We start from the raw sequence: 26,490 nt of genomic DNA on the forward strand, positions 1-26,490 counted from the left end.
AGGCTGCAGGAACACCAGCACTGTCACTGCTCCCTCCTCCGCTCCAGGACAGCGCTGTTTGGGATATGGGAGCGATCAGGATCCCCCTCCCCCCGTGTTCTCACAGGTATCCCTTTCTGGGGAGGCAGAACCCACCTGCTCAGTGCCGCCACTGATGCGCAGGCGGGGCAGGACAGGTACCCGGGGTCGGGGACAGGGGGGACCCCCCTGTGCCGGGCGGGGTCCCCGCTCCGCCCGCGGGGCGCGCAGGGAGCGGGGCGGGGCTCGGGGCGCGCAACCTGCGCGGCCGTCGGGTCTGGCCGAGGAGGGGAGGAGGCGGCGGCGGCATCAGCATGAGGGCGAACTTGGGCGCCCTCTCCCTCTTCGTGGCCCTGGTGGGACTTTCCAGCTTCGTCTTCCTCGTGGTGGCCATCGCGACGGACTTCTGGTACATCATCGATGCCTCCAAGCTGGAGGCGTCCCGGAACGGCTCGGACGCGCTCAGCTCGCACTCGGGGCTGTGGCGGACCTGCCGCGGTGAGTGGGGCGGGTGGAGCGGGCATCCAGCTGTGGATCCAGCTGTGGATCCAGCTGTGGATCCAGCTACGGGGATCCAGCTGCGGGGGTCCAGCTACAGAGATCCAGCTCTGAGGGTCCAGCTGCGGGGTGCAGCCGTTGGGGTCCAGATGCGGGGTCCGGGGAACCGGAGGGGCCCGGCATCCGTGGGCAGTGCTTTGTCGATATCCCCCCGTGTTACCTGCCAGGGAGACATGGGGAGAGCGAATTTTCTGCTGCTGTAAGCTGATTATGCATTAACTTTTAATCCAAGCTTAATTTAATAAACGTTAACCATTTAGGAGGAAGGAGATGTCTTTTCATTTGGCTGGGGGAATTAAGGGGCAAAAGTTCTGGGTGAAAGCCATTAAAATGTTAAATAATAATGTAAAGAATATAAACATAAGCAACATAAATATAAACACTGTAGTTAATATAAACAATATAATTAAAGTTATTATTATTTATTATTAGGATAATATAGCAATATAAATATTGTTAGTTTGAAATGCACATTTAAAATTTTTGTCATTAAAATTAGGTTATCTATAAATAATTGAGATAAACTTAGTCACATACTAATTAAAGGCAAGTGACTAAAGGCTCGCCAAGTTCACCAGGTAGTTCTACTGTGTTTGGTCTTGCTTGGTGTTTCATGGTTCTAGATTTTAATGAAAAGTCTATGAACACTATATGGATATCATAGAATTTTCCCCATTGAGTTAATTTGTTACTTTTCGTTTTTATTCCACCATTAAAAGCAAGGAGTAAGTAATGTTCACCACAGTCAAGAAAGGATGTTGCTCCCAGTGGAGTGGGAAGAAGGAGCAGGTTTCAGGAATTCTCCCTGTGCTATATCCCAAGCCCACTGCAACAAGCAGATGTTTCCCTGCTGACTCCAGTGGTCAGGCCCCATGGGAGCAGCCAATGCTGGGTACTGAAAATCCCCTTCTTTCCTTCCCTACCTGGGAATAACTGTTTTAAAAGCAGTTTATATTATATGAATTATACTTACATGCAAAAAAATAGTAAAAAGATATTGAGATATTACAGTGTAATTTTTTCCCCCATTGTTTTTCCCCTTCTCTATTAGTGAGGAATGAGTGTTACCCTTTGATAAACCCCTTCTGGCACGAGAATGCAAACATCACCGATTCACACAGACAGCTTTTGTGTGAGTAACATTTATATTATTTTTATATTTATATCCATCCTTCCCTCCCTCCTTGGCCACTTACAAGGACTCATTTCCTATTCAGAGGGGGAACTTGCTGAGACAGTATTTTGACTCTTCTTCTGTACAATATCTGTCACTGCCTGTGGTCTTTGAGGAGGTTTACTTTTGAAATAACCATCTATTTCACGTCGAGTTCAGTTAATTTCTTCCACAGGAGCAAGACCTTTCTGACTGGAATGGCACAGGAAGGCACACAATTCTTAAAAAACAGAAGGCAAAAATGGTCAAGATTGCCTCAGAGGAGTTTGATCACTGAAAATGCTTAAGTACACATTTAAACGAATCTTCCAGGCAGTTACTTTTCTACCCTTTCAGTGGGATTCCATGCTCTGATAAAAGACTTAATTTGTGAGAATTTAAGAAAATAAATCACTGACTAAAAGCAGTGTTCAAAGAACACTGTGTTCAAAATCACTAAGCTCCTAACTCTATTTATTTCCTTTTTTTTTAGATACATTAGTCAATGTCAGGATGTTTTCAAAAGTCCACACTGAACATTTTCAAATACTTACAGGCATCTCCTAAAAGATGATTTAGCTTCTTTGCATCATATTCTGCACAATCCTCTGCTCATACATGCTTGTGTATGGGCTTGATTTTTACAATTTTTTTAATTTACTTACCTCTCCTCTCTTACTCTGGCTCTTTCCACCTTGCATGCAGAATATGTGTGTTAGTCCCATGTCTTGAAATGGGACTCTTTCCCTCTAAACCAGCCATTCCCTGAACAATCATCCAGAGAGGATTAAAGTGTCTTCAGTTCCTTGGAGCAGCATCCCATGATGCAGCTAAAAGTGCAGCACACGTGGGAAAGGAGGCCTAGGAGGTGCTGTTGCTGGTGGGGCTGTGACTGGGAAGCTGAAGTAGGAATAAGATCCCAGTGGGCTACTGAAAGAGCCATATAAACATATTGGCAGGTTCAAGACTCACAGCCCAGGTTGTCTCTCTGAGCTTTCGAATAGAAAAGGGCCATTTCTTAAATTTTTCTCGCTCAAGAGAGGGGGCCTTGGCTGCTTGATGTTGCTGAAAACTCCGAGGATCAGTGAAAATGATTGTCTGCTTGATCACTTAAACCTTTGAGGGGTCACTGCGAAGTGAACCCAGCCAGACTGATGACGTTTTAGGTGTGGGTGGCTCAACCGTTACGTTGGGGATGGTCCAAAATTTCAGGATAAAATTATTAGCATTTCAGAAGTTGTGTGTGTATTTGCAAAAGGCACATCTGTAATTTCCCTCAGGTGAAGAGATTTTAGGTTGCATCTCTTCAGCGAAATAACAAACCAAAATCATAGATTACAGAGAGCTCTTTTGGTTATAAAAATGATGTTGGCTTGGAAACAAAGGACAGCTCTTTGGTAGTCATGAAGTGTAAGAGAATAGTGGATATGAGTAAAAATTGGATTAACAACTATGCTTACAGGATCTTCAGAGCTTAAGAAAATTTTTTTTCTCTCACTTTCACATCAAGTACTATTTTTAGGTTCCTGGACAAAGGCTACAGGTCTGCAGCAAGAGCAGCCAAACACAGGAACTGCCATGTCAGTACTTCTTCCTTCAAGGAAATACAGATATTTCTAAGTGACATCTAAGTTCATTAAGTACCGAGATATTACCCTCTGCTCTTAAATATTTTCTGACTGTGGTCACTGAATCATATTTAGGCAAACCATTTTCATCTACAACACATTTTAACTAGAATTTTAGAGGAAAATTCTGAGGGCATGGGTTGCAGTGTAGTTACAGTGGTTTCTTCATCTGTTGCTGTATGGAGCAAACAAGCAATTGCACAGCTTTAATTGGTTACTTCAAAAAATTGCATTTTTCTCTGTGTGTCCCTGTGAAGGTGTCTGTGAGGAACTTTCACATGGGATTAATCTCATTCCATTTAGCTGTAGACACATATTTCTCACTGTTTGACTGACAGACATGAGTTCTGGCAACATCAAATGTGTTTCTTGCTGATTATTCCTAAAAAGATTTTAAAGGACTGTATCCTAATGTAGGCATTTGAGTAACACATTGGTCACATGCCTCATTTTTCAGAGTTTGAATGCGCTTTTTGGCATGCCTTGACTAGACACAAGTGCCAAAAAGATGGGAGAAAGTCTGTATGTGAGTGCAAAGAGCTGGGCTGAAGTGGAAACAAAAGTCCTGGTCACTGCCAGAAGACAAACCCTTCATTAGAGAATGAAAAGCCTTCACATTCCCTTCCTCCACACTTCCAGTTTCTCTCCTATTAATGCACAGCATATTCCTTTTAGGTTTATTGTGTACTTCAAATAGAGCTCCTGGTAAATTAAAACAATTTGGTGTACAAGTTAAAATCCTGTGCTAGCAGCAGTATTACTCAGGCAATCAACATAGGTGCTGTTAAGCCTGGGAGAGTGACGTGTTTTCACATCACAGGAGTACTCTTGACTGATTCCTCTAATGGATCAGACACAAACATGCCTTCTCTTCTGCATTAGCCTTCCACTTCTTTTCTTACCACTCCCTCCAGCTGAACATTCAGTGTATACCATCTGCCTCCCTCAAGCCCAAAGTGTATAAAATATTTTCCTACTACAGATCACATTATGACATGGCTATATATTTGTTGAAAACATAAGCCACTGTCTAAACAAAAATACTACTGGACTTCCTGCCACTAGTTTTCCTGAAATTTCTGCACTTAAAAAATTATTTTTTACTGGAGATGCACACTTTCTTTTGTCCTATACAGGATTAAAAGTGTCCCTTTTCACAATTTAGACAGTTATTAGGGTCTCTTGGTGACCAGCAGGATTAAAGATAGTCCTCTAAAAATCACCCTTAGAACTGAAATCTGTCATCACACCCCCCAGATATTTTGCCTTGCCATGTGTTCTCCTGTGCCAGCTATGGGAGACAAGCAGGAAGAGCACCTTTTTTTTCATGGTGGTCTGAATCCATCTCTCACTAAATGATAAAATGAGGATGTCACTCTAAAGAAAGCTGCATCAGGAGTTCCGAGCAGATTTGCCATTTTCCAGTAGAAGGAATATATCACCCACAATCACATCAAAGTGTTGAGGATCACATACAGAGAGGGGGAAGCTGGTGTGTGGAGGGAATGGCAGCATTTAATCAGCTGAAAGATTTTCCCCAAGAGTTTCAGCTTTGTAAAAGAATTTCTTGAAAGAAAAAACAAAACAAAACAAACAAAGCCAAAACAAAAAGAAATACCACCAAGAAAAAAGCCCTAACAACAACAACAACAACAACAAAAACCCAACAAGTTACACTGGGCAAAGGTTGCTCTTAGGTATTTTTGTAATATAAATATTTTCCATTGTTAATAATTAGTGAATACCAGTATAGGTTTAGATAAAGACAGCACCAGCTTAATCCCTGCAAAATGAACAGTGTTGTAAATGTCTCTGATCAAAACCAGACAATTTCTCTTGAGTCTCAGCTTTGCACCTGAGCTGGTGTGGGGTCCCACCTGCACTGCAGAGCTGGGTCTGGTGCTATGAAAAATAACTTGAGAGGAACCACTGTTCTTTCTTACTGTCTGCACGGCACACAAACTGCCTGCATTAGGCACCTACAAGGTGCCTACAAGCCTCTGACAATCCTGATTTTTTGTCATTGACATGAACATCATGGGCAGTGATTGATTTCCTTTCACAGGTCCATTTTTAGTGCTCTCCTGTATTCCTGAGCCACCTAGAGATGAGCAGTTAATGGATGTGGTTTCCACTTACATGTGACTGGAAGAAAATCTTTTTCCTGTTATAAAATCAAGACTGGAGTGTGCCCATGCACAACTGCTTCAAGTATTCTTCCAAGAGTATTTTTATTTTTTTCTTTTTTTTAAAGTACTGTGTGACTGGAACATGAGGCTGCAGACAAGTTAGTGCTTCCTGCAGGGAAACAATCTTTGCAGCAGAGGCAGTTACTGATACCTCAGTTGTTTTACTGTAACAGCTGCCTTGGTTTCTTCCTCAACAGAATTAGTTTAATAGTACAGATAAACTTGTCTGGATATCCTTACAGCAAGTGGACCCTGTAACAGTCACTAACCAGCTGCTTTCACACTTTGCCCTGCTCTTCATGGTCCTATTTAATTTTTACTGAGTTTATTTTATTTTTACAGTTTGGAATGTTATAAAGAAAACCCTATTCTTTGGCTGTCATGGCATTTTTCCTGGGGGATTTACAGTTCTTCACAATTTTTCTTTTAGTTAGAAATTATCAGAAGGAGAACAGGGCTGGAATATCTGGCAAGAGCTAGTTCAGAGGCCGAGTGAAATAAGACCCAAATGATGTACACAGAAATTCTAATTTAATTGATCTGGTAGGTGTGTACCTAAGGGGATCTGCTTTGTTTCTGAGCAACAGTGTACTGTTCCTTCAGAGAGGTCCCAGTGAACATCTGCTTGGGTACTTAGAGTAGATATTCCAGTAAATATATACAGAAGTCTGAGATAACTGCAGCATCACTGCGGCTGAGGCCGAACCAGTGACAACCTCTGATGAATGTTCTCGTTTTCAAAGTCATTGGTACCGTGGCAATAGAATGTGAGCCACAGTTCACCTCTCACATCCATCATTCCACCCATTCCTGCTTGTCAGAGCCCCCTGTTCCCACTCTGGCATCATTTTATTTCTGCTGTCTGCAATTTGTCTTCCAGTTTAGCTCAGAGATTTTTTGAGAAGAGCACCAAGCCAAAACATGTAGCACACACACCAGAGAGCCTGGCTAATTATCCTGGAGTTCCCTAACCCTGTGAGCAATCCTCCACCAGCATCTTTGTTGAACAGCAGGGAAACCAGACCTTCGTGTCCCTGGGGTCCAAGCCCAGAGGTCTCAAATTTAGCCACTTACATCTCGTTGCTCGTTGTTTTTCCAAGTTGTTTCCTTCCTTTCTTCCTTACAAGCAAGTAGGTCTTTCTCCATACACTGATTCTTCCTGGCATTGCCAAGTCTTTCCCGAGCAGCCCCGTCGGTTTTAGCAGCTGTCAAGCGTTGGGTTTCGGCTCGAGGCTTTTGTCTTTCTAACTGGCTATTTAGGAACTGCTGGGTAAGATAAACAGGCCCTTAATTAAGCTCTTCTGAGCCGCTGCCATTTGGAGTATTTCTGATGAGGTGACTATTACAGTTTTCTAGAGATTATTTGCTATTATAAGCTGTGCAAACAAATCCAAAGTTAGTTTGAAGCAATTAAGCTCCAGCATGTTAACAGGAGGTGATTAACAAAGCTGCTTTGCTTGCAGTTGGTTACTTCTGACACCGTTCAATTTTTCTAGTTCATTCCACAGATTTCTCTTTGCAAACAACTCAACAACTGTGTTGGGTGGTAATTTAGAAGTGCCTGCCAAATCCTGAGATCTGGACACACACTGCAGATGTCATTCTTACAGATATTTGGTCCGATCTCTACTAAAACAGCTTTGGCTAGCTGATGTAAAACTTCATTAGCTCAGATCAGGCAATTGAGATCTTTTTTTTTTTCCCCTACAGAAAACAGGAGTGTTTTTTAAATGTTCATGAGTTTGTTTCAGTAGTTCTAAGACTAAACTATTGGATTTTTTGTGTTGGACTGATGGGGAACTCTGGCACTGAGCAACAGACGTGGGAAACTGAATCCTGTTTTGCAGGAAAGTGCACATACCTCTTCTTCTAAACAATGTTTAGGCTGTTTGGTTGGTTGTTGTTTTTTTTTTTTTTCAATAGTAGATTAATTTCATCAATATGAAGAAAGTTGTATGTATAATATATACATAAGTGTATTTCAACAGAAACTAAAAAAAAAAACAAACCACTAAAATGACTGCAAAATTAATGTTTTAACTTCTTTCACAGATGATTATTGAGGACAGAAACAGAGTAAAGATATTTTAAGTCATGTTCTTCTATAAACTAATTCTGTTCCTCTAATCAAGGAATATAATGGCATAATATCATATGCCAGATGGCATGAATTCAGATTCCTGAGTGGTTTCCATGGCAGCATTTTAGAATAAGTTTCCCAGGCAGTTGCAGATTTCATAGGACAAATGACTATTAGATATTGAACTTGAACAGTGGAGATGATAAAAGTGCTGTTTAACCAAATACAATCCATTAAATACTTGATTTTAAAAAAGCTGCAGGTGATTAATGAGAAATGCAGTTCCAGCTGTGTGTAGGAAAAGTGAGGCTCTGCCACAGTGGGATTTGTGGGTTTCAGCTGAGATATCCCCAAACCCTGTATTTTTATTTTATGTCCTTATGAAGAGGGCATAAGAATCAGAGTTATTCTGAAGTTGCACGCAACTGCCACAGATCATTAATATAATCTGTGACACTCCCCAGGATGTTCTGATATGGATTTGCTTTCCCTTTCCTTCACAAGGTTCCATTCAGAGCCTGATCTACCTCACTCACTGTCCTGGCTCAGGCTGCAGTAGGTGCAGTAGCTGGAATCACATCATGATAAGGCAAGTCAAAGAAATAGCAACTGTAGCTGTTGCTGTCCTGAGGTGTAGTTTGTTAGCAGTCAGTGAGGGACACCTGGAAAATCACGAGGCATAGAGCCAGTGATGAGCTTATTTATGGATTTTCCCTCCCAGCAAAGCCAGGTCTGGGGACAGAGTTGTACTATTCTTACAACCAACAACCACTTCTACCTATATAAAAAACTCCTGAACTGAGTTCCATGCTGTTTCTCATCTTGGTATTCAGCTAAGATTTGCAGACAGTTTTGACATACTGGTTTATACCCAGTAAACTGAAGATTGATTCATCTGTTAGCATCTGAGAATTGCTATAGGTTTGTGTTTCTTAGCCAGCAACAGCAGCTGGGGCTACATTTGCTGAAGGAAAACACAGGGAGTGGGCTCAGCTTTAGAATCAAAGAGAGAAAGTGCTCTCTTCAGTGCAGAAAGCTGAATTCATGATTTCTGAGCATCAGCTGGTCCAGATGTGGGCATATGTGGGATTGAATATGAAAATATAATACCAGCATAAATAAACAGAAATGGAAGAACAAGAGGGTCACCTCCCAAAACTTTGTCATTTGCCACATTCTTCCTTGTGATCATCTTCTGTGCTACACAAAACAAGTAATTATGTCTTGAAACCACATTCTACCCAAGTAAAGACATTAACAGTGTCTGCCTTGATCCCTTCCTAACCTTCCAAGCTTCTAGAACTGAACAGAGATACACAGTTGTGTGTTATCTTTATAATGTTGCTGAAGTGGATAAGTTGGATCCTTAGCCAGTGGCAGATGGAGTAATTCCAATTCAGTGGGCAGTTACAATCATTTTAAAAAAATTGATCATTTGATCACACAAAACCTGTGATCTCTAACTGATTCCTTTTCCTTGGGAACCAGCTAATGTATATCGTCATTCCTCTGGGAAATTAAATGAGCCACTGAAGCCTAGACCTCTTCAGAATATGGATTTTAAGTTTTTTGTTTCGTTTTGTTTGTTTGTTTTTTGTTTGGTTTTTGTTTGTTTGTTTTTCCTCAGCACTTTGGTATTAAATAAATTGATACTGGAATTACTTTTTCTTGGTTATTATTCTAGAAAAGGTTGGGTTGAATGTTGTGGATAGATTGCATGAGAAGGAACAATGGCACAAAGATGGTTTATGATGGAAAAAACCAGTGTGATATGAGAAAATACATAGCAACCTTCTGTTTACACAGCTATTAAAATGTTATAGGGATCAAGAAAGACTAATGTAAAACATTTAGCATGGGAGGAAGCAAGCAGGATAAGTTAATGTACTTAGTGAAGCTGCTGTAGAAAACAATGACAGACAGAATCAGAGCTGGATGGGAAAATTTACCTCTAGTTGATGGTCAGCTGCAACAAAGGAAAAGGTCACCAAATTGCTAGATCTGTTCAGCAGAGAACATGTGACAGAAGAGAAAGAATTTAATCAAAAGCATGGCTGGATCTCACCACCCAGACACAACAGTGCCACTCACTGTGATCTGTGTCATAACCAGGGCTACTTTTGATTTAGGTTGTCAGTGCTTGGTATGCAGTGCATCACCTGTGATCCAGCTTGGCTTAATAGCTGAGCCAGTTTAACTGCTTAAATATATCTATGCAGACATATCCTTTATATTTGTGGTCTCTGTTTGAAACCCAGACTGTGATCCTGTGAGGGCTTGCTTTGTATCTGACCTTTTCCTCCATATCATATGTTTGTCCTGCCAACTTAAACTGAAAACCCAAGAGGTTTTCCAATTTCTTGTTGATTCAGCACAGAATAAGGCTTTGATTCTGCTGTTGCATGCATTTAATAATTATTAGTACATCCATTGACACCCTCATAAAATATTGAAATATTAACATTCTTTATTTTTCTTCAGACATGCATGGAACATTTGTCATCCTGATGCCCCTCAGCCTGATACTGATGATTTTTGGAGGAATGACTGGATTCATCAGTATCCTTGCCAGGGCCTACCTACTGCTTCTAATGACTGGACTGCTTTTTCTTTTTGGAGGTACAATATCAAACTCCCAACTTAACCAATTTAAATAATAAGAGATTATATCTGGGAAACATCACTTTGTTTTTTCCAGGGAATAAGAGCTAAGCAGGGGTTTCCTTTCAGAATAATGCTGGTGTTCACCCTGATGGGATTCTGGAGCCAAGCAACTTAGTCAGGAAAAGCAAATAATCACACACAGCCAAACATCCTTGTGCAGTGAGTCACACTTTGAGCACAGAGTGTTTGCTGTGCCCATTACCACAAAAGATTTAATACCTTCTAAGCACAGGGCACAAATTCTTTACAGATTGGGTAATGGGGTAATTGAAAAGTGACTTTGGAATCGCTAAAGCATAGGGTTTGATAACCTTGCACAGATCTTACACCCATTAAAAGAAAATTGGCACTTTGGCAAAGGCATTTGCATTGGGTTCCTGAAAAGGGTGGGCATTCCTGGCTTAGCTTCACTGCTAGTTTTGAGCTAGAGTGGTGTCCCCAAACCATGGGCCACAAAAGGGAACCCCAAAAAGTTATTTTGGACTATAAGATTTCATTTTGAAGCTAGTAACAGAAGCCAGAGCAAAGTTTTTCTCCCTCTCAGTCAAATAAGACACTATCTTGTCCTGCAAGTGTTCCAGTATCTACTTTCCCTGGGCTACAACCCTTTAATCCAGGGCCTTTCTATGACTTCTTTCCTGCCTCTGATCAAGTAAAGGTATGACTTTGGTTAATATATGTCCTTTGAGTAACATATACTTATGTCACTTAGGATTTAGTATGTACTTGTGCTAGATGTGCCATTCCCTAAGTTTGCAACCTTCTGTACAGTTCTTTTATTCTGAAAGCATCCAGCTCCTTGTTTGAGTGCCTTTATTAATTTATTTTTACTCTGCTCCAAGGACGCCTTTGACTCAGTTATTTGGAAGTGATGAGTAGTCATGACTCCACAACACTCGGTGGGAGGTGACAGCAAGGACCAACACATTTACATTAAACACTCAAAATTTACAAGACTCAAAATTAGAAAACAACCCAAATTCAGGTCAGTGACCTGAAATGCAAGAATCTGTGTCTCTGTGGGCTTTCTGTTTTAGAGGCAGACATCTGCACATGGTGCTCAGCAGGGAGGAATCAGGATGCATTATAATACAGTACTGAAAACAGAGATGTGTGTGCATTAGATATCTGTGGAATATATGACTGGACTTTTATTGTGGCAGGCTTGATGTTAGACATTTTGATTCAGTATTTAACAGTGGGAACACATTGTACTCAATGGACAGAAAACCAACCTCAAATAGATATCAAAGATAAACTGGAAATCTGGCCTGGGTGGGATAGGAAGGAGTGGCAAAGAAGCCCTAAAGCCATATCCAGTTGACTGGTTTTGATTTAACTAGCTGAGTGTGTTTCTCTCTCTCAGCTCTGGTCACACTTGCTGGGATCAGTGTCTACATTGCATATTCAGCTGCTGCCTTTGAAGAAGCTGTCTGCCTCCTGAGGAGCAAGGACCTCCTGGTGGAGATCGATATCAGGTTTGGCTGGTCCCTGGCACTGGTCTGGATCTCCTTTGTCGCAGAAGTGCTCACTGGGGCCGTGTTCCTCCTGGCAGCGAGAGTTGTGGGTCTGAAACGGCAGCGTGAGGAGATGTTGTGAACAACAGGTGTCTTTGCAACGACAGAACACTGAAGAGCCTGACAGTGTGGATTGCTTGGCCCAGCTGGTCACTGGGGGTATATAAAAGTGGAAGGCTGAGTACCTTGTCAGCTGCTGTAAACCCTGTTCCTCAGAGTTGGCTATAAAACACAAAGATTCTGATAAATCAGTAAAACATTGCAAGTGCTGTCAATAATGACACCCTTGTGACTTTAGAAGAAAGTACATTGCAGTGTTAGTGTTTTCAGACTAATTTCAGCTGGCAGCTCATAAGACATCTCCATTCACTGCTTGGAACAAGGCAGAGTTCTTGCTTGCTTTTGTCTTCTTTGCTGTCTAAGCAAAGTGCCTCAGAGTACCTTGCAGGCCAGCTTTTGGTTTCTCCTCTGAGACTCCTAAGAAGGACATGGACCTGCTGCAGTGAGTCCAGAGGAGGCCACAAAGATGTTCCAGGCTGGAGCCCTTCTGGTATGGAGATGGATTGAGAGAGCTGAGAAGAGAAGGCTCTGGGGAGACCTTAGAACCCCTTCCAGTACCTAAAGTGGGATACAAGAGGAAAGGGACTTTGGACAAGAGCCTGGTGGTTGGAACTACATGATGTTTGAAGTCGTTTCCAACCCAAACCGTTTTATGATTCTGTAATCCAGCAGATGGTAAAGTGATGACTGTGATGGTAAAGTTCTGGAGTGTAGTGCAGTGGTGAGTGTATGGCAAGAGAAAGATGCAGCTGCTTTCCCAGATGTTTTAACTAACTACTGTAGCCAGCCCCAATCTATTTTAGATGCTCAGGCTACATCTCTTTCGGCCTATCACTAGCTGGTTTTTCAATTCTGTAATGCAGAAGGTATATCTGATGAATTTCCCGGTTTTTACTTTGCATTTTTGTTGATGCTTCCTTTTCATGAAGTCTGTGCACATACTTTGTGCTAGAATATGTTTGTCTTGTGCTGAAAGCTGCTGAATAAAGTGAACACACAAGACACGTGAATTTTGTCCTAGGTGCCAAGCAATCTAGTTTTACCTCTGGGTAGTAGCACTTAAAAGAGCTGAAGTTACTAAAGAAATTTTCCCCTGACTGCTGTGGCTTTGAATAAAGACCTGAATGTGTTAACAGCTTCCCTCTCTTTCTGTTAGATCATGTATTTCTGGAGGACCTCAGCACACTGCAGTTCAGGACTGTGACTCAGGAGCTGTGTCAGGCACACTCTCTCGTTGGGCAAGTCCCTTGTACATTCTCCAGTAGTGCAAAGGGCATCATTCATCTACCTCTGTTAAATATCAGGATGGTTTTATCAGTGTGCCCCATGTTGAAGACTGCACATTCACTCTTACTGAGCTCAGCTTTAATCTTAGTCCCAAAGTACCAATTCCTTCAGGGAGCTTCTGGGAGCTTCCAGTCTTTGAAGACAGAAGGGACCATTATTATTACCATGCTGTGAATGGAGAGCTGAGCCAGAAGACCCATCCAAGGTCACATGAAAACAGTGATTCTGAATCCCAGCCTAACACCTTAGTTGGCCATTGCTTGTTATCAGACTGAAGTAAGACTAGAAACCCTGAAAGGATTGAGTAGTAGAAATTCTGTGGTTAGCCAGTCCAATTTTGTAATTCTCACTTGCTCTGACATTGGTTTTCAGGTATTTTCCATGTTGCCTTATGTTGGGACCATGTAATTGAGTGATTTTACAAGTTAAAGCATACAAAATCCGCTCTAGAAGAAGAGTAAGAAAAACAAATCCTTTGTAGTAAAAATTCCATGTGCTTAAGTGAATTATGTAAAATGTGATTCTGTGTTTTGTTGCTGGTGAAGCTATTTATAATACAATTTGTATGATGTTACTCAGACATTACTGTAAGCTGTAACAGTAAAATATCATCTGAGTTATTTTTCGAATATTTATTACAGATGTTATTTTAAAGTGGTTTTGAATGTTGTAAAATTAAATAAAATGACATCTCGGAGCTGGGAGTTATTTATCAAGACATGGAAGAACTAGGTTTTATATTTTTCCCTAACTTTTTCTGCAGATCTGTTCTACTGTTTTTATAATGCTTTTGAAGTGCCTGTGTCACATGTGGTAGGTATCCAAAAGATACTTGCACAGTTACAATATAAAATACTCAAGTGATCAAATCTAATTAGAAAGCCAATGAATTCGTTATTGAATTAGGGCAATTGTCATTTCCATGGCTCTCCTAAATTTCTCATTCTGGCTTCCTGCAATATCTGGCACAATGGTAATAAAGAGCATCTTCTGCTCCTGAATGTTTGCATAACCCCAGAATTTCTCTGAAATTCTTTCTGAATACAAAGAACAAAAGATTGTTTGGAACAGTCAAATTAGCATTGAACACTTTGAAAAATTGTGCTAGGAAGAGAAAACATCCTAGAAAGGATTTTATGTAATTTGAAACAAATGACCTTATAAGCTTCTTCCTCTTACTGAAACTAATGTTTATTTAATACCCAGTTCTTTGCTGTGTTTTCCCCAAAATACATTACTGAGATGAGGACACTGAATGTTCCCATTACTTTGTGGTGAATTGCAAACTCATTGGTAATTGGTCACATTTCAAATGAAGAAAAACAGATGTACTGAGCAGAGCAGTACTGTTTTAGGGGTAAAGGCACAGAGCTACTGGCCAATATCCATCAGTAATTTAAAGGCTTCCTCAGGGAGTGGCAGAGAAGTATAGGAGAGGTCAGAAGAATCCATGAGCATGAAAAAGGTGCAGATATACAAGACATTTATAGGACATGCTGGTGAATATTCTGCAGACATGAATCCACAAGGATTCAGTCTGAAATTGTGCTGTTCCCCATCTTGGCTGCTGCGAGGCAGCTTGGATGTCTCTGTATAACCCCCACCTCTGGTGACCAAGGGGACATTATTGGACAGTTAAAGCAGCTCCATGCATTTGTTGAGCACTGATCCAAAGCCGGTAGACCTGTGTGGTGGGTTGACCCTGGCTGGATGTTGGTTGCCCACCAAAGTCATTTTGTCACTCCCCTCCTCAACACAGGGAGAGAGAAAATCTACCAAAGGGCAGAAGATCAGGGCAGGGAGAGGTCACTCACCAATTACTGTCGTGAGCAAAACAGACTCGACTTGGGGAAATGAGTTTAATTTGTTACCAGTCAGAATAGGAGAATGACAAATAAAACCAAATTTTAAAAACACCTTACCCTCCCCCCTCCCTTCTTTCCAGGCTTAACTTTACCCCTGATTCTCTACCTCCTGGCCACTGAATGGCACAGGGGGACAGAGAAAGTGGGTGCAATCAAGTTATTTCTGAAGCATCTTCCTCCTCATGGAGTGGACTCCTCACACTCTTCCCCTGCTCCAGTGTGGGGTCCCTCCCACAGGAGACAATCTTCCATGAACTTCTCCAATATGTGTTCTTCCCATGGGCTGCAGGTTCTACCCCAGAGTTTTAGCTATCCCTGGTTTGTACTCCACGTACTTCACTACTGAATTGCATTCTAGTTAGGTTACAAAAATTAGATTATTTTGCTTTTACTAAAACATTATAGTGTTGTTTCACTGCAACAGCCTTCTCTTCTGTTTTGCCCATCAGCTTTAACCCTAACCAGGCCCTCAAACTTTCCCCTCCCTTTTTGCCAGTGCTTTCAGCAGCTGTCACTGTCTCACCCAGTCTTTGGATGTGTACTCGCAGGAGCAGTACATGCTGCTGGGTCACATCTCACTTCGGCGTTTGTATCGGTAGCGATCACTGTGTGAGTGCTCTCACTCGGGAGATCCCTTCGGCTTTGTGATGGTTTGCACAGAAACCGTGGTCTGTACTGACACCTCATGGCTGCACTGAGCACTTGGCTGTATTTGGAGAGAAAACATTTCTGTGCACACAGCACATACAGGACAACCAGGGGATCAGCAACAGCCACCCTGACTTCATGAAAGGCCGTTGGACTCGATAGTCTTAAAGGTCTTTTCCAACCTAAACGATTCTATACCATTTTTGTATGGTTTGAAGAGCAGAGGAGACTCTCTTGCTCACTTTGTTCTAGCTCCTGTATTTTATAGCCCAGAGATTCTCACCTAGAAACTGCTGAATCCCGGTCTGTAACAACTCCCAGCTGCTGGGCATCTGAAGTTAAAATGTCAGGTGTTGGAAAACATGCTGGTAATCATGCCTGTGTTTGTTTTTAAAGAAATAATCACAAAATATTCTTCAAGGTTTTTATTTATAGCCATTCCATTGATGGCTATGTTTGGAGTAGTTTGAGCAGTATTGTTTTTGGTTACATTTGTGGGATAAATGTTGAAACTGTTAAGCAGAAACTAACCAAACTGAATATCTGAGGATGCAAACAGTAAGAAAAAAACAAATAGCTTTATATCATGGCTTATTTCCATGATATGACAGACTAGGAATTGAACAACTGAACAGGACAGACTTCAGTATTGATACAGAAAATATTAGAGGGGTTCTGGAGGAAAGAGTGTGCTACATTTTTCTCTGGATATTAACTTTTTTACCCTCTTTCAGTAATTTTTTTTTTTTCCAATAAAGTCATGAAGTTCTGCTCTCAGTATGAGCTGAGTTTTGAAACTATGCAACAGCTGTCAAAGTAGGAGAGATCAAATCTAACCTTTCACTAACAATCTGCAGGTATTGGAGGGAGAGGATGTGATACCATACCCCATGGTAGCTAAAGTGGCATTGACAGATTGAAATCTCTTGTTATGTGTGACCTACTTTCTCCCTCTATTACCTGACAAAACCCATCTTTGTGACCTTACAGGAACCTTCCAGGTTCCATCACCACTGAGGACAAGGCACTAAAGTTAATACCTGTAAAAACTGGCAGAAAGAAAGGGATAGGGGACGGTAAGAAGGCAAGTTATCATCAGTTAATGAGTTACTGTTTACCAGCCAAGCTGTAACAATTGAATGGATTTATACTCCCAAGTTATCTCCCACCACTCTTCGGTATTAAAATGCATATGTTCAGCACAGCATCTCTACAGCCTGGTCCTGTTCACACGATGCTTTAAGCTATTGGGTTTAATATTTCATTTAGAACAGACCAGAGCGGATGAGCAGTGAAGTGTTAAAAAGTAGCACCTTAGTCCCCGAGGCAGTCTGCTTGTACGACTCATTTCAAAGATAGTGGAAAGATGCCTTGGTTGGGGCTAGAGGAGTGGAAGGCAGTTCCCTGAAGGGCTTTTGGCTCATAATTTTACTGTTTTCATTTTTGCCAAGGACAAGGCAAACACTTGTCATGGAAGGCTGTGATTGTCTCAGTGCAATACTCCCTGGGTGTTGAAAGGAATCTCTCTGCCAATAGCTGAACAGCATTTGCTAATGGCTTATGCTTCTGGACAACACATCTGGCTGCTGATGGGGCCAACGTGCTTCTCCATCCAACCTGGCCTTCTCAAATATTTATAAGCCAATGCTGTATGTAATGCCTGTAGCATACAGAGAGGCTGAACTGAATTGCACTGTGGATCAGTCTGTATTTCCACAGCCTTTTGGAGCTGACTGTACCAGTGCTGTGAAAACTCTTTGGCATCATACACCTTTTATTGCCACAGTTCTCACTTGACTAATATTATACAGTGAAGCACTTAATTATGCCAAAAAACCTCTCCAAAAAATCCAAACAAAACCACCCACCATAAAAAACCGTTATAACTGCCAAGCAAAATCCATAGAAGGAACAAACTCTTTAGTACTGTAATAAGTCTTTTGAGTTATCTGCCTTTCTGTTTATAAACAGGAACTTACAGGAATGGCAAAGACTGTATCTCCTCCTGGTCTGTGGGGATCTTTGTGACAGCACCTTTATTCGGTCCACGGCACTTCTGATAAAATGGAGAAGTTCTACACAAGTAGCTGAGAAGCCCAGGCCTGTTTCATTCAGTGAAAAGATAGATAAGAGACCTATTTAATACAGTATGCAGCAAGAAAGTGTAAATATTTATTTCTCAGAGCTGAGGAATGATGCAATCTTTAATGAAAACAAAAGAATAAAGAAATGCCCACAGGGCACTTTCTCAGCCAACAGAAATCAAGACATTCACAGTCCTGTCTTTTACATTCAGACCTGCAGGGTTGCCTCAGACTCAGGTATTCATTGTTTAGCCTGCTCCTAGAATTTGTGCAAACACCCAAGTGACAGGACTTACTGCTGTGAGCTTCAATTTGCTGAACAGGTGGCAACTACAAAATCCCCGTTTCCTGGAGTCACTCAGTCCCCTGACCGTGTGCACCAACAAGTTACTAATCCATCTGAGTAGCAATGGGCTGATTAACAAGAAGTGTCTTTACTGTCATACTTTAGTGATCACTTGCTTGTCCCTTTAGTGTCAAGAGACACAGGAGTGTGACTGTGCAGGGAGCTCTGCTGGGCTGGCTTCCTTGAAGGAAGATTTGTTATTCCCCCTCAGGGGGGGATAGACAGGAGGCTGTTACATCAGCAAAACAAATGAGAAAAAAGTCCACTTCCCATACATATATCCAACAGGAAAGCCACACTCCTGCTCCCAAGCCCCTCTTAGGCACAGACCTGCCCTTCAGAATCTGTCTTGGGCTCACTTGCCTGCTCTCCTGTTCACCAAAAAGCCCTTTTACTCTGCCTTGGCAATGGTAGAGCAGTGGATGGGGACCCTCTGCCACCATAACAACTGGGCTATCTGCCTTAAAATTCAAACTACCCTCTCCAACTTCAAAGGCCTCTTCCTATACACCATCTAGAGCTCATCAACCCTTCCCTGAGCCATTCTAGTTCTTTATTGTAGGGTATCTCCCACACCCACTCTTTCTAAACCTACCCCTCGGCCTGATGAACTATATACTCACCCATTTGGGAAGAGGATTGAACTGGATACAGGTAAGCCTTTGTCTTTTCAATGCCTGTGGGAACGGAGGCCCCAAGGAGTTCAGAAAATAATCCCACACTGAGCAAACAGCTCACACAGCAAATCCCCTTGTAACTTCTGAGTCCTTTGGAATGTAGATGCCATGACAAGCATTAAAACACTAAAGGCTCTCAGAAAGCACCCTATTTCTCCAAAATGCAACCCCAAAATCTTACTTAGCTACTAACTTTGTTACATGGGACTAACAGATATCCCTTTCTGTACTTCACCACCTTTAATGGCAGTGTTCCTACTCAATTGCCTAAACTTGAATAAATGACTTTACTAAATCTCTCCTATAGCTCATTAAGAGATTGAATAATTTTCATCACATTTTCTTTCATTATATGTAGAGATTTCAGCCTGCACTGTCAGCTGCAACCCATATATACACTGCAAGTCAATACAAATATTTTCTACTAATTTGGAAATTAGGTTAAAACGTGATTACCCTCTAAATAGCACTGCTACATGAGAGAGAAGCATGCAGTGTAAATTAGTGCTTGAAATGGGGTTTGCAACACACATAATCAGAACTTGGCATTTCACCAAACTCATTTATGAGCAGTTATCATGACATGGGGACCCAACTTACCGTTAGCTGTTCTGTGTGAATGTAATTTTCTGTGGAGAAGCAGCCCCTGAGATAAGAGCGCTCCCAGCTCTGTATTGCTGTGTTTTGCCTGAGCAGCCACGGCACGTCACTGTTGTTCCACACAAAAGAGTCAAAAGAGACTCATTTCTCTGAGCAGGGAGCAGGACTTGAGAGTCTTTTTGCCTTTTCAGTCAAGGGAAGAAAATGTGCTACAAAAAAAGGGACGAAGCCAAGGCGTTTCCCCCCCCCCCCCATAATGAAGGGAGGCTGTATCTGTTGCTCTTTCTCATTTGTGTGTGCAGAAAGATTTAATCCACATTTTATCCTTAAAGGTATAAGAAGACAATGGTCATTAGCCAGGGATTACATATAAAGATAGTGCAAATTTGGCATCATTGTTAAGCCTTAGAAGTCTTCTAGAACCAGGGGTCTGAATTATGTTTTTTTAGAAGCATAACAATCCTAAGAAAGCTTTGTCAATAGCCATGTCAAGTCACATAAGCTGAGTAGCACTGAGCACTTCCTTCCAGTACTTGCCACTTAAAGTACAGAAATACTCCCAGTTCATCACTTGACTTTTCCCAAGTTTTCAGCAATTCCCACACTTTCGGAGTGCAATGGGGAAGCTTAATTCCTTTTTCAGTAAAGTTTCATACAAAACAATTCAAGAGGGATGATACTGCCAGTAAGGAGAATTCCAGCACAGGGTAGAAAAGAAGATGCTGAAGGATAAAATAAAAAATAAAACAAAACCATGAGAAGATGCTGAGGGGAATTAACAATAGAAGATACATATAAACTTAACACAAAATAATTTATCAAGGAGGGGCTTTGTGGGATCTTCTGCTGCACTCAGTGCACTGGAAGCAATAACTCCTCATCCATGGGTTTTCATACTGTGCCTGTAACCCATCAGTGATAGCTGCACTTACCAGATCGTGCTGCTCAGCCTGACTGGGCTCTTGTTGGCTCAGTAATTCATCACATGGCTGGCAGCCCATGGACCTGGGATCATAAGGAGGAAGCGACACTTCAGCTGCAGGTGACAGAGGTGCTGTGTTTACATTCTCAAGCCAGGTTTACTCATCTAGCTCCAGTTTCAACTCAGCTGAGGGACAAATTCCAATGTGGAGCAGCTGTGTTCATGCCAGGCTTGTGTGGTGCATGATGACTCCCATGTCACTGTGTTTTTCTTGATGTTACTACCCTGGTTTGTGATGATTACAGTTATTTCACAGATGCTTTCCCACATCTCCAGTCTGCAGAAGAGATACAACCTGAGAAATGCATTCTTCTTTTCTTTCCTAAGACCCCACCAAAGGTAGTAGGAATCAGATGCCAACTTTGTAATGCTGTTCCCTGGCGATTCCACACTGAACACCTGCATTCTCTCTGGCTGCACGAAGAAGATGAGCCTCTGCATGCCCAACCTGAGTGCTGCCGTAGATCCTGTGTCACAGAAAGGAAGGAAATTCATGAAAGAAATTATCCTACAATGTCCAGCCATAATCTTAATCCTCTGAGAGGCCTAAAATCAGGCCAGAATTCTTCATGCAGCGCAAGGACAAGGAGTTTTGCTTCTGAGGTTACGAAACAAATGTTTATTTCATAAGCCCAGTTCCACAAACATGAGAGGAGATCATACTGCCAGAGGGAAGGAAACCCTTTCCTGAAGCAAATGACTGGGCTGTAACACTGCATCCTACTGAGACAGGGATGGTTTATAAAAGAGAAAACATACATGGCTTGACGATCAAAACAGTTGCCTCAAGATTGCTGAGCTGAGTGAAGAAGGGAAGGGACAGAGAAGTGAATCAAAGTCTAGAATCGAAGGCAGGATTGAAAATGTCCATCCCTCTTCAGGCTTTGTCAGGAAACACCTTCACCTTTGCCTGCAAGTTTTGTTCTCATTTGGTGTTTTACTCCTGTGCTGCTGAGGGAGGTGTAATTTCAGATGTCCTGGTCTCTACCTCACAGCAGCATCACTGGCCAGGATGATCCCTGCTGCTGTAGTGCCCCAAGTACACTTGGCCTGCAGCTCTTTTCTTTCCCACAAATAACAGATGAAAGAAATCTGACAAAAACCATGGGCCAGATTCTTCTCTCAAGCAAAAGCCTTGGCAGAGGAAGCGAGGCCTTGGGGAGCCACAGATGCTGTGTAATAAAGTCCTGGTGCCCTCTGGCTCCTGAGCCTGACTGACTGCAAGTTCATCCTGCAGGCAGGGCTGGGGAAGAGCTGTGCTTTGCCTTGCCCATTGGCTGAGCTGAGAATTAGCCTTTAAACCAGTAATACTTGATTTTACGGGGACAAAAATCTTAGCAGAGATTTTGCTGGTGCAGTTTTTAGCAAGGCAGTCCTGAACAGTTCAAGTTCTTTGTGTGATTAACAAGCTGCTGGGTGGCTGGAGCCAAGTCTGGTTCTGACCTGACACCATAAATTGTCATTGTCTGTATAAGTGTAAGATTTGCTTTTGTTTTGCTTGCTATATGAGCCCAAATGGAAGCTTGAGGATCTATTTGCAGACCCAGTTATCTAAAGCTTTTCAGCATACATACTTGCAGGTCCAGCTTTGTATTATTTAGAGCTTTTTCTTGTTATTTTATGTTTAATGTGTTTGCTCTCTTGATGGCTCCGTCAATAGACATTCTGTGCTGAAAAAGTTAAGTGTCAATATATAAAAAAAAGATGGGGCAAAAAAATACCTGTCCAGAGTTTGGAGATGGAAGGCAAATTGCAGGTTTGTCAATAGTGTGTTTGGGAGCATTTTAAGCGGTGAATCACTTGATGCTGGCTATTGTAAATATTGGTTTAAAGGTGCTATAAAATTGATGGTGCACAGTTAAACCTTCCTCCAAATACTGATCTATTTATGCTGCCTCACTTGGTGTCAGATCCCAAGACCACTGAAGGTAACTGGAGTCTTTACCAAGCCTTTCACAAGCACAGTGTTGTAGTTTCAGCAAATGTACATAATTCTGCAGTGGGAGCACAGTAAATTTTCTTAAAATTTTTGTTAAATTAGGCAAACTACTCCAGAATGTGTCTCTCTTTTTTTTTTTTTTCCTAATGTAACAGCAAAATGGCTTAGAGTGACATTCACAGAAGAGGATCCCTCTCTACCTCAGCAGCACAGCTTTTCCGGACGTAAGGTTAGACACTGAAAACAGTATTCAACTCCCAGCACAAATCATAGTGTGACTGAGGTCTGAATCCTGAGCAGACCTGGGCTGAATATTATTTTGAATAGCAATGGGGTGAGGTTCGCTGTGTCTGCAGAGTCCTTCATTGAATGCTGGATCTGATCAGAGTAAAACATTTGAGCAGTGATGCCAAAACAGCAAACCTGAAAAATGATTAATGTAACTTCTACCCAGTCCAAGCTGCACTCTGCAAAATTTGAAGGAATTCTTTATCACATTGGCCCCATCCTCTACAGAATATTATTTTATCTTCTCAGAGGCATGTAACTGTCCCAATATCTGTACATTAGATTAAGTCCTGATTTAGAAGTAATGAATTATTATTGAGGCCTAGATTTCACAAAAGGCTCAACATCATCAGCACAGCCATATTTGCCAAGTATTTAATGTTTTGGATGTATATGGAAGAGTCTGGCCAGCACTGTCCTAACACTGGCTGCTGGCATTTTCCTAAATGGAAGAAAAGTTTTAATGTATGGTGAGCACCTTAAAATGTGGCTGAAAAGGTTCTGAAGAATAAATGGGTATTCAGGCTCCACAAAGGAAAATCAGTACTTTGCTGTTGTTGACCTGAGTGGAACTGGCATACATAGGTTTGGAGGTCCTTGCATGGAAATCCATTTTTCAGTCTTGCAAAGTCAAGTACTTATTTCAGCCCAAACCTTCTGACACCACGATCCTTGCCTGGAGTACGAGTGTACCTGAACTCCACATGGAGAAAGGAATTAATGAGGAAGAAAATCCAACAGAAGAGTTACTCATGCTCACTTGCGTTTGGTGTAGCTGTCTATTGTAGTACATCTGCATTTTCGCCCTTGTCTCCCCACTTTTCCCCCATCCTTTTCCCAGGGAATAAAGTGAAAGAATTCTGCTGTGGGCAAGTCTGGAACCTGTCTGGCTCTTCACCTGTGGTTTCCATCACAGAGAAAACGGTGATTAAGGGTGACAAGGCCCTTAGGAGACTGGGAGGTGAGATGGCAGCTGGAGAAGGAAATGACAGGCCTCTAGAATTATCTGCTCCCATGGAACAGGTGTCAGCAATTGCAGATAAGGCAATGCCTGAAAGTTTCAGTGCTCCAGGCAGCACTGAGAGGGGGAGATGTGTTTGCAAAAGGGCATGTTCACTCAGTTATAGAGTGCATGTGTTGTGCTAAATGTCCTTAAATCCCTCTGGTAATGCAGCCGTCTGTAACAATAAATAGCAAATAACTATTGTCTCCTCTGGGACTAGAGCTATCCTGCTTCCAAATAGGAGTCATCCTGCTCTGTGTTGAGGTGTAAGAAACCATATAGTTACTGTAAATTCTGGGGGAAAATACTGAAACACACATAATTTAACCTGAAATCTTAGATTGCCTCTGTTTACACAGTTCTGCATAAAAGCAGTAATAACACTGTAAAAATCCCAAGCAGTTCACTCCTCACAATTATTCCAGGTTTAAAAACACCTGATAGGTAATAACTGTTTGTGTGTTAGCACTGAAAAATGTTATTGTTTGTCTGTCTTTCCATTCCACTTCTTGTCCCCTCATATCCAGGGTCATTCTCATTTAAAATTCTCCCCTGAGTAAAGAGAGAATTGAAAATCCCTCATTTTACTCTTTTTTTTTTTTTTTTTTTTTTTTTTTTTTTTTTTTTTTTTTTTTTTTTTTTTTTTTTCTTGGTGATTGGTAGGAGTATAAGAAAGTGGATAGATCAGCTGAGAAGTGAGAAATCCAGCAGATTATGTACATACATAATCTTGTAAAAGTGAGTAGCAGCTCGCCCTCTTTGTTTTAAAATGTTCATGTATATTTCTGAAAAAGAAGAGAATAGAACATCTAATAATAGCAAAGGATATTAAAAGCCAAGCCAAGACACTCAGTGTCTTTAAAGTATTTTACAAACATGAGCATAACTATTCTTCATGACTCATCTGTAAGGAGCTACCATTCTTTCACTTCTTCAGATGGGAGAAATGGCATCCAGAGAGACCAAGAAACTCAAATAAGTAGCACATGTTGAAACAAACAAACAAAAAAGATGAGTAAATTATATTGTTACTTCAGTTCACTGCCCGAAATTATTGGAATAATAACACCCTCAAAAATTCCAGCATCATATCTCACACCAAAATACACAGAGCCAGAACACCCAAAGGAAAGATTCGAGTAGTTCAGAGGCTGTAAAGAACACTGAGGATTTTTTAGATGATCACAGTTCTTGGATCAGGCTCAATCATAATAAGACATTTAGAAACCCTCCAGAAGTTAACATTCTTCCCCACTGCCCAGTTACATGATAGAGTCTTCACATTTAAACCAATATTTCTCCCCTAGATCTAAGAGAATCTAGGAGATTCTAGATCTAGGAACAGAATTCAGCAATGTAGATACCTGCTACCAGCTTACTGTTTTCCAGATATGCATGTATACCCTCAAACAGTGGAAGTGATTTAAAAATTTGCATGGGAACATATTGATTTCCATAGTTTTGAAGGAGACTTTTAGAAAAGCAAAATCTATTAGACTATTTCCTAGTAAGGAATTAATAAAATACAAGTGATTTCACCCTCAGAGTTCTGAGTTCTAGAATCAAATCCTAAATGTCAGTCGCAGATAACAGTCACAAACGGGGTCTTAGAACTGCAGTGCACATCACTGATGCAATACATGCAGTGCTTACAAATCAGGATTTAACAGAACATCAGTAGAAGGGTCAAGGCCTACTCTGTATCTTTCCCCATTCTTCTGTAAGGGAAGTGAAAAATTGTTTCTTTCTGGCATGGCATGCTCACTGTCATGTTCCTCTTGGACAGACACATAACCCTAAAAAAGATATCCTTTCCATCAACTGCCTCCAGAACTGGATGCCCCAAATGGTGCCTTCACCTTTTATGAAAGTACTTTTGTCTGTAGCTGTATGGAAGCACTGAGCTTTTGTTTCTTCATCATACCCTCTATTAGCTCATGCTCAGCCAGCACATCCCCCTTGTGCTGAAAGCCAGTCACAAAATTGCTCCATCCCAGAGAGTTCTGCCAAGAACTCCTTTTCTGTCTGCCTGTCCCCTTCCTGGATATGTCAAGGTGTTTGGATCCAGACTTTTGGCTCCTGATTTGCACCACTGTGACTCTGAGTCTACTCTTCAGCTGTATTACTCCATCTCTGACTGCTCTGCAATCCCCCAGCTGCAGCATCGCCCCTGCATCGTGGACTCAGCTCCCAGCACACTGATGGGAATGACTTGCTGCATTCCCGTGGTTTCATCTGGGGTCTGTTTCTAATTTCAGTTTGTGGTTTAGCTCTTCATGTTCTTCCAAGTAAAAACACCTACATGATGCTTGGCCCTGCAGAAGTGTTGGTGCTGCTCTAGCCTCAGCCAAGCTTACCAGTCCGTGCTATTTAGTGGAGAAAGATGCTTCTGTTAGTCAAGTCTTTCCCAGTGCCAGCAATAATGTCTCTTCCTTTTCATAGCTACTGACTAGCAGTCTTTGTTTATTCACTGGGCTCAGCACTGTTCTGTAGCTTTCCAACATCTGGTTCCATTTCTCCAGCCTGACACTGCTGTTTATCCCAGCTGCTTGGATTTTATCGAGCTGGAATTGAACTGGTCATTGTCTTATTAACACAGATGAAAATATGGCAGTGGAATGACTGTCAGCCTTCTTTGGTAGTGCATGTATGCTGAAAATCTTCAGAGTTCTTCCCAGGTCCATACAGCTCCTCAGAAAAGACTTTTGAGAAGAACTGTGTTTTCTTGTACGATGCAGGGAGCAGCAGGCAGCAGAGAAGGGCCACAGACTATACCCAGAGATTTTTTTCTGACCACTGAGGCTGTCAACTCTATCTGACTCTTCTCAGGCTTCTGAAAACATCTCATTTACAAGGGGCGTGCTGAGAGGCTTCGCAGGGGTATTAGCACAGTCAGTTCCATTA

General features: G+C 41.7%; 1 protein-coding gene across 1 annotated transcript; it reads left to right on the top strand.

The window, feature by feature from the left end:
- The first annotated feature begins 332 nt into the window (after positions 1–332).
- Positions 333–12,024, top strand: TMEM114 (transmembrane protein 114). The gene is made up of 4 exons (XM_027886171.1): positions 333–516; positions 1,628–1,708; positions 10,108–10,245; positions 11,657–12,024. Exons 1-4 carry the CDS (start codon positions 333–335, stop codon positions 11,887–11,889), a joined length of 636 nt encoding a protein of 211 aa, XP_027741972.1. The 3' UTR covers positions 11,890–12,024.
- Positions 12,025–26,490: the final 14,466 nt, after the last annotated feature.

This window comes from Empidonax traillii, unplaced genomic scaffold (genome assembly GCF_003031625.1).
Source record: "Empidonax traillii isolate 1590-97213 ecotype Southwest subspecies unplaced genomic scaffold, ASM303162v1 scaffold180:size851510, whole genome shotgun sequence".
Lineage (NCBI taxonomy): Eukaryota > Metazoa > Chordata > Aves > Passeriformes > Tyrannidae > Empidonax > Empidonax traillii.

Excerpts from the sequence above, each read along its gene's own strand:
- TMEM114 (XM_027886171.1), top strand. The coding sequence starts at position 333 with ATGAGGGCGAACTTGGGCGCCCTCTCCCTCTTCGTGGCCCTGGTGGGA. Across the intron at positions 517-1,627 it reads GCTGTGGCGGACCTGCCGCG|TGAGGAATGAGTGTTACCCT; the intron begins GTGAGTGGGGCG and ends CTTCTCTATTAG. Across the intron at positions 10,246-11,656 it reads ACTGCTTTTTCTTTTTGGAG|CTCTGGTCACACTTGCTGGG; the intron begins GTACAATATCAA and ends TCTCTCTCTCAG.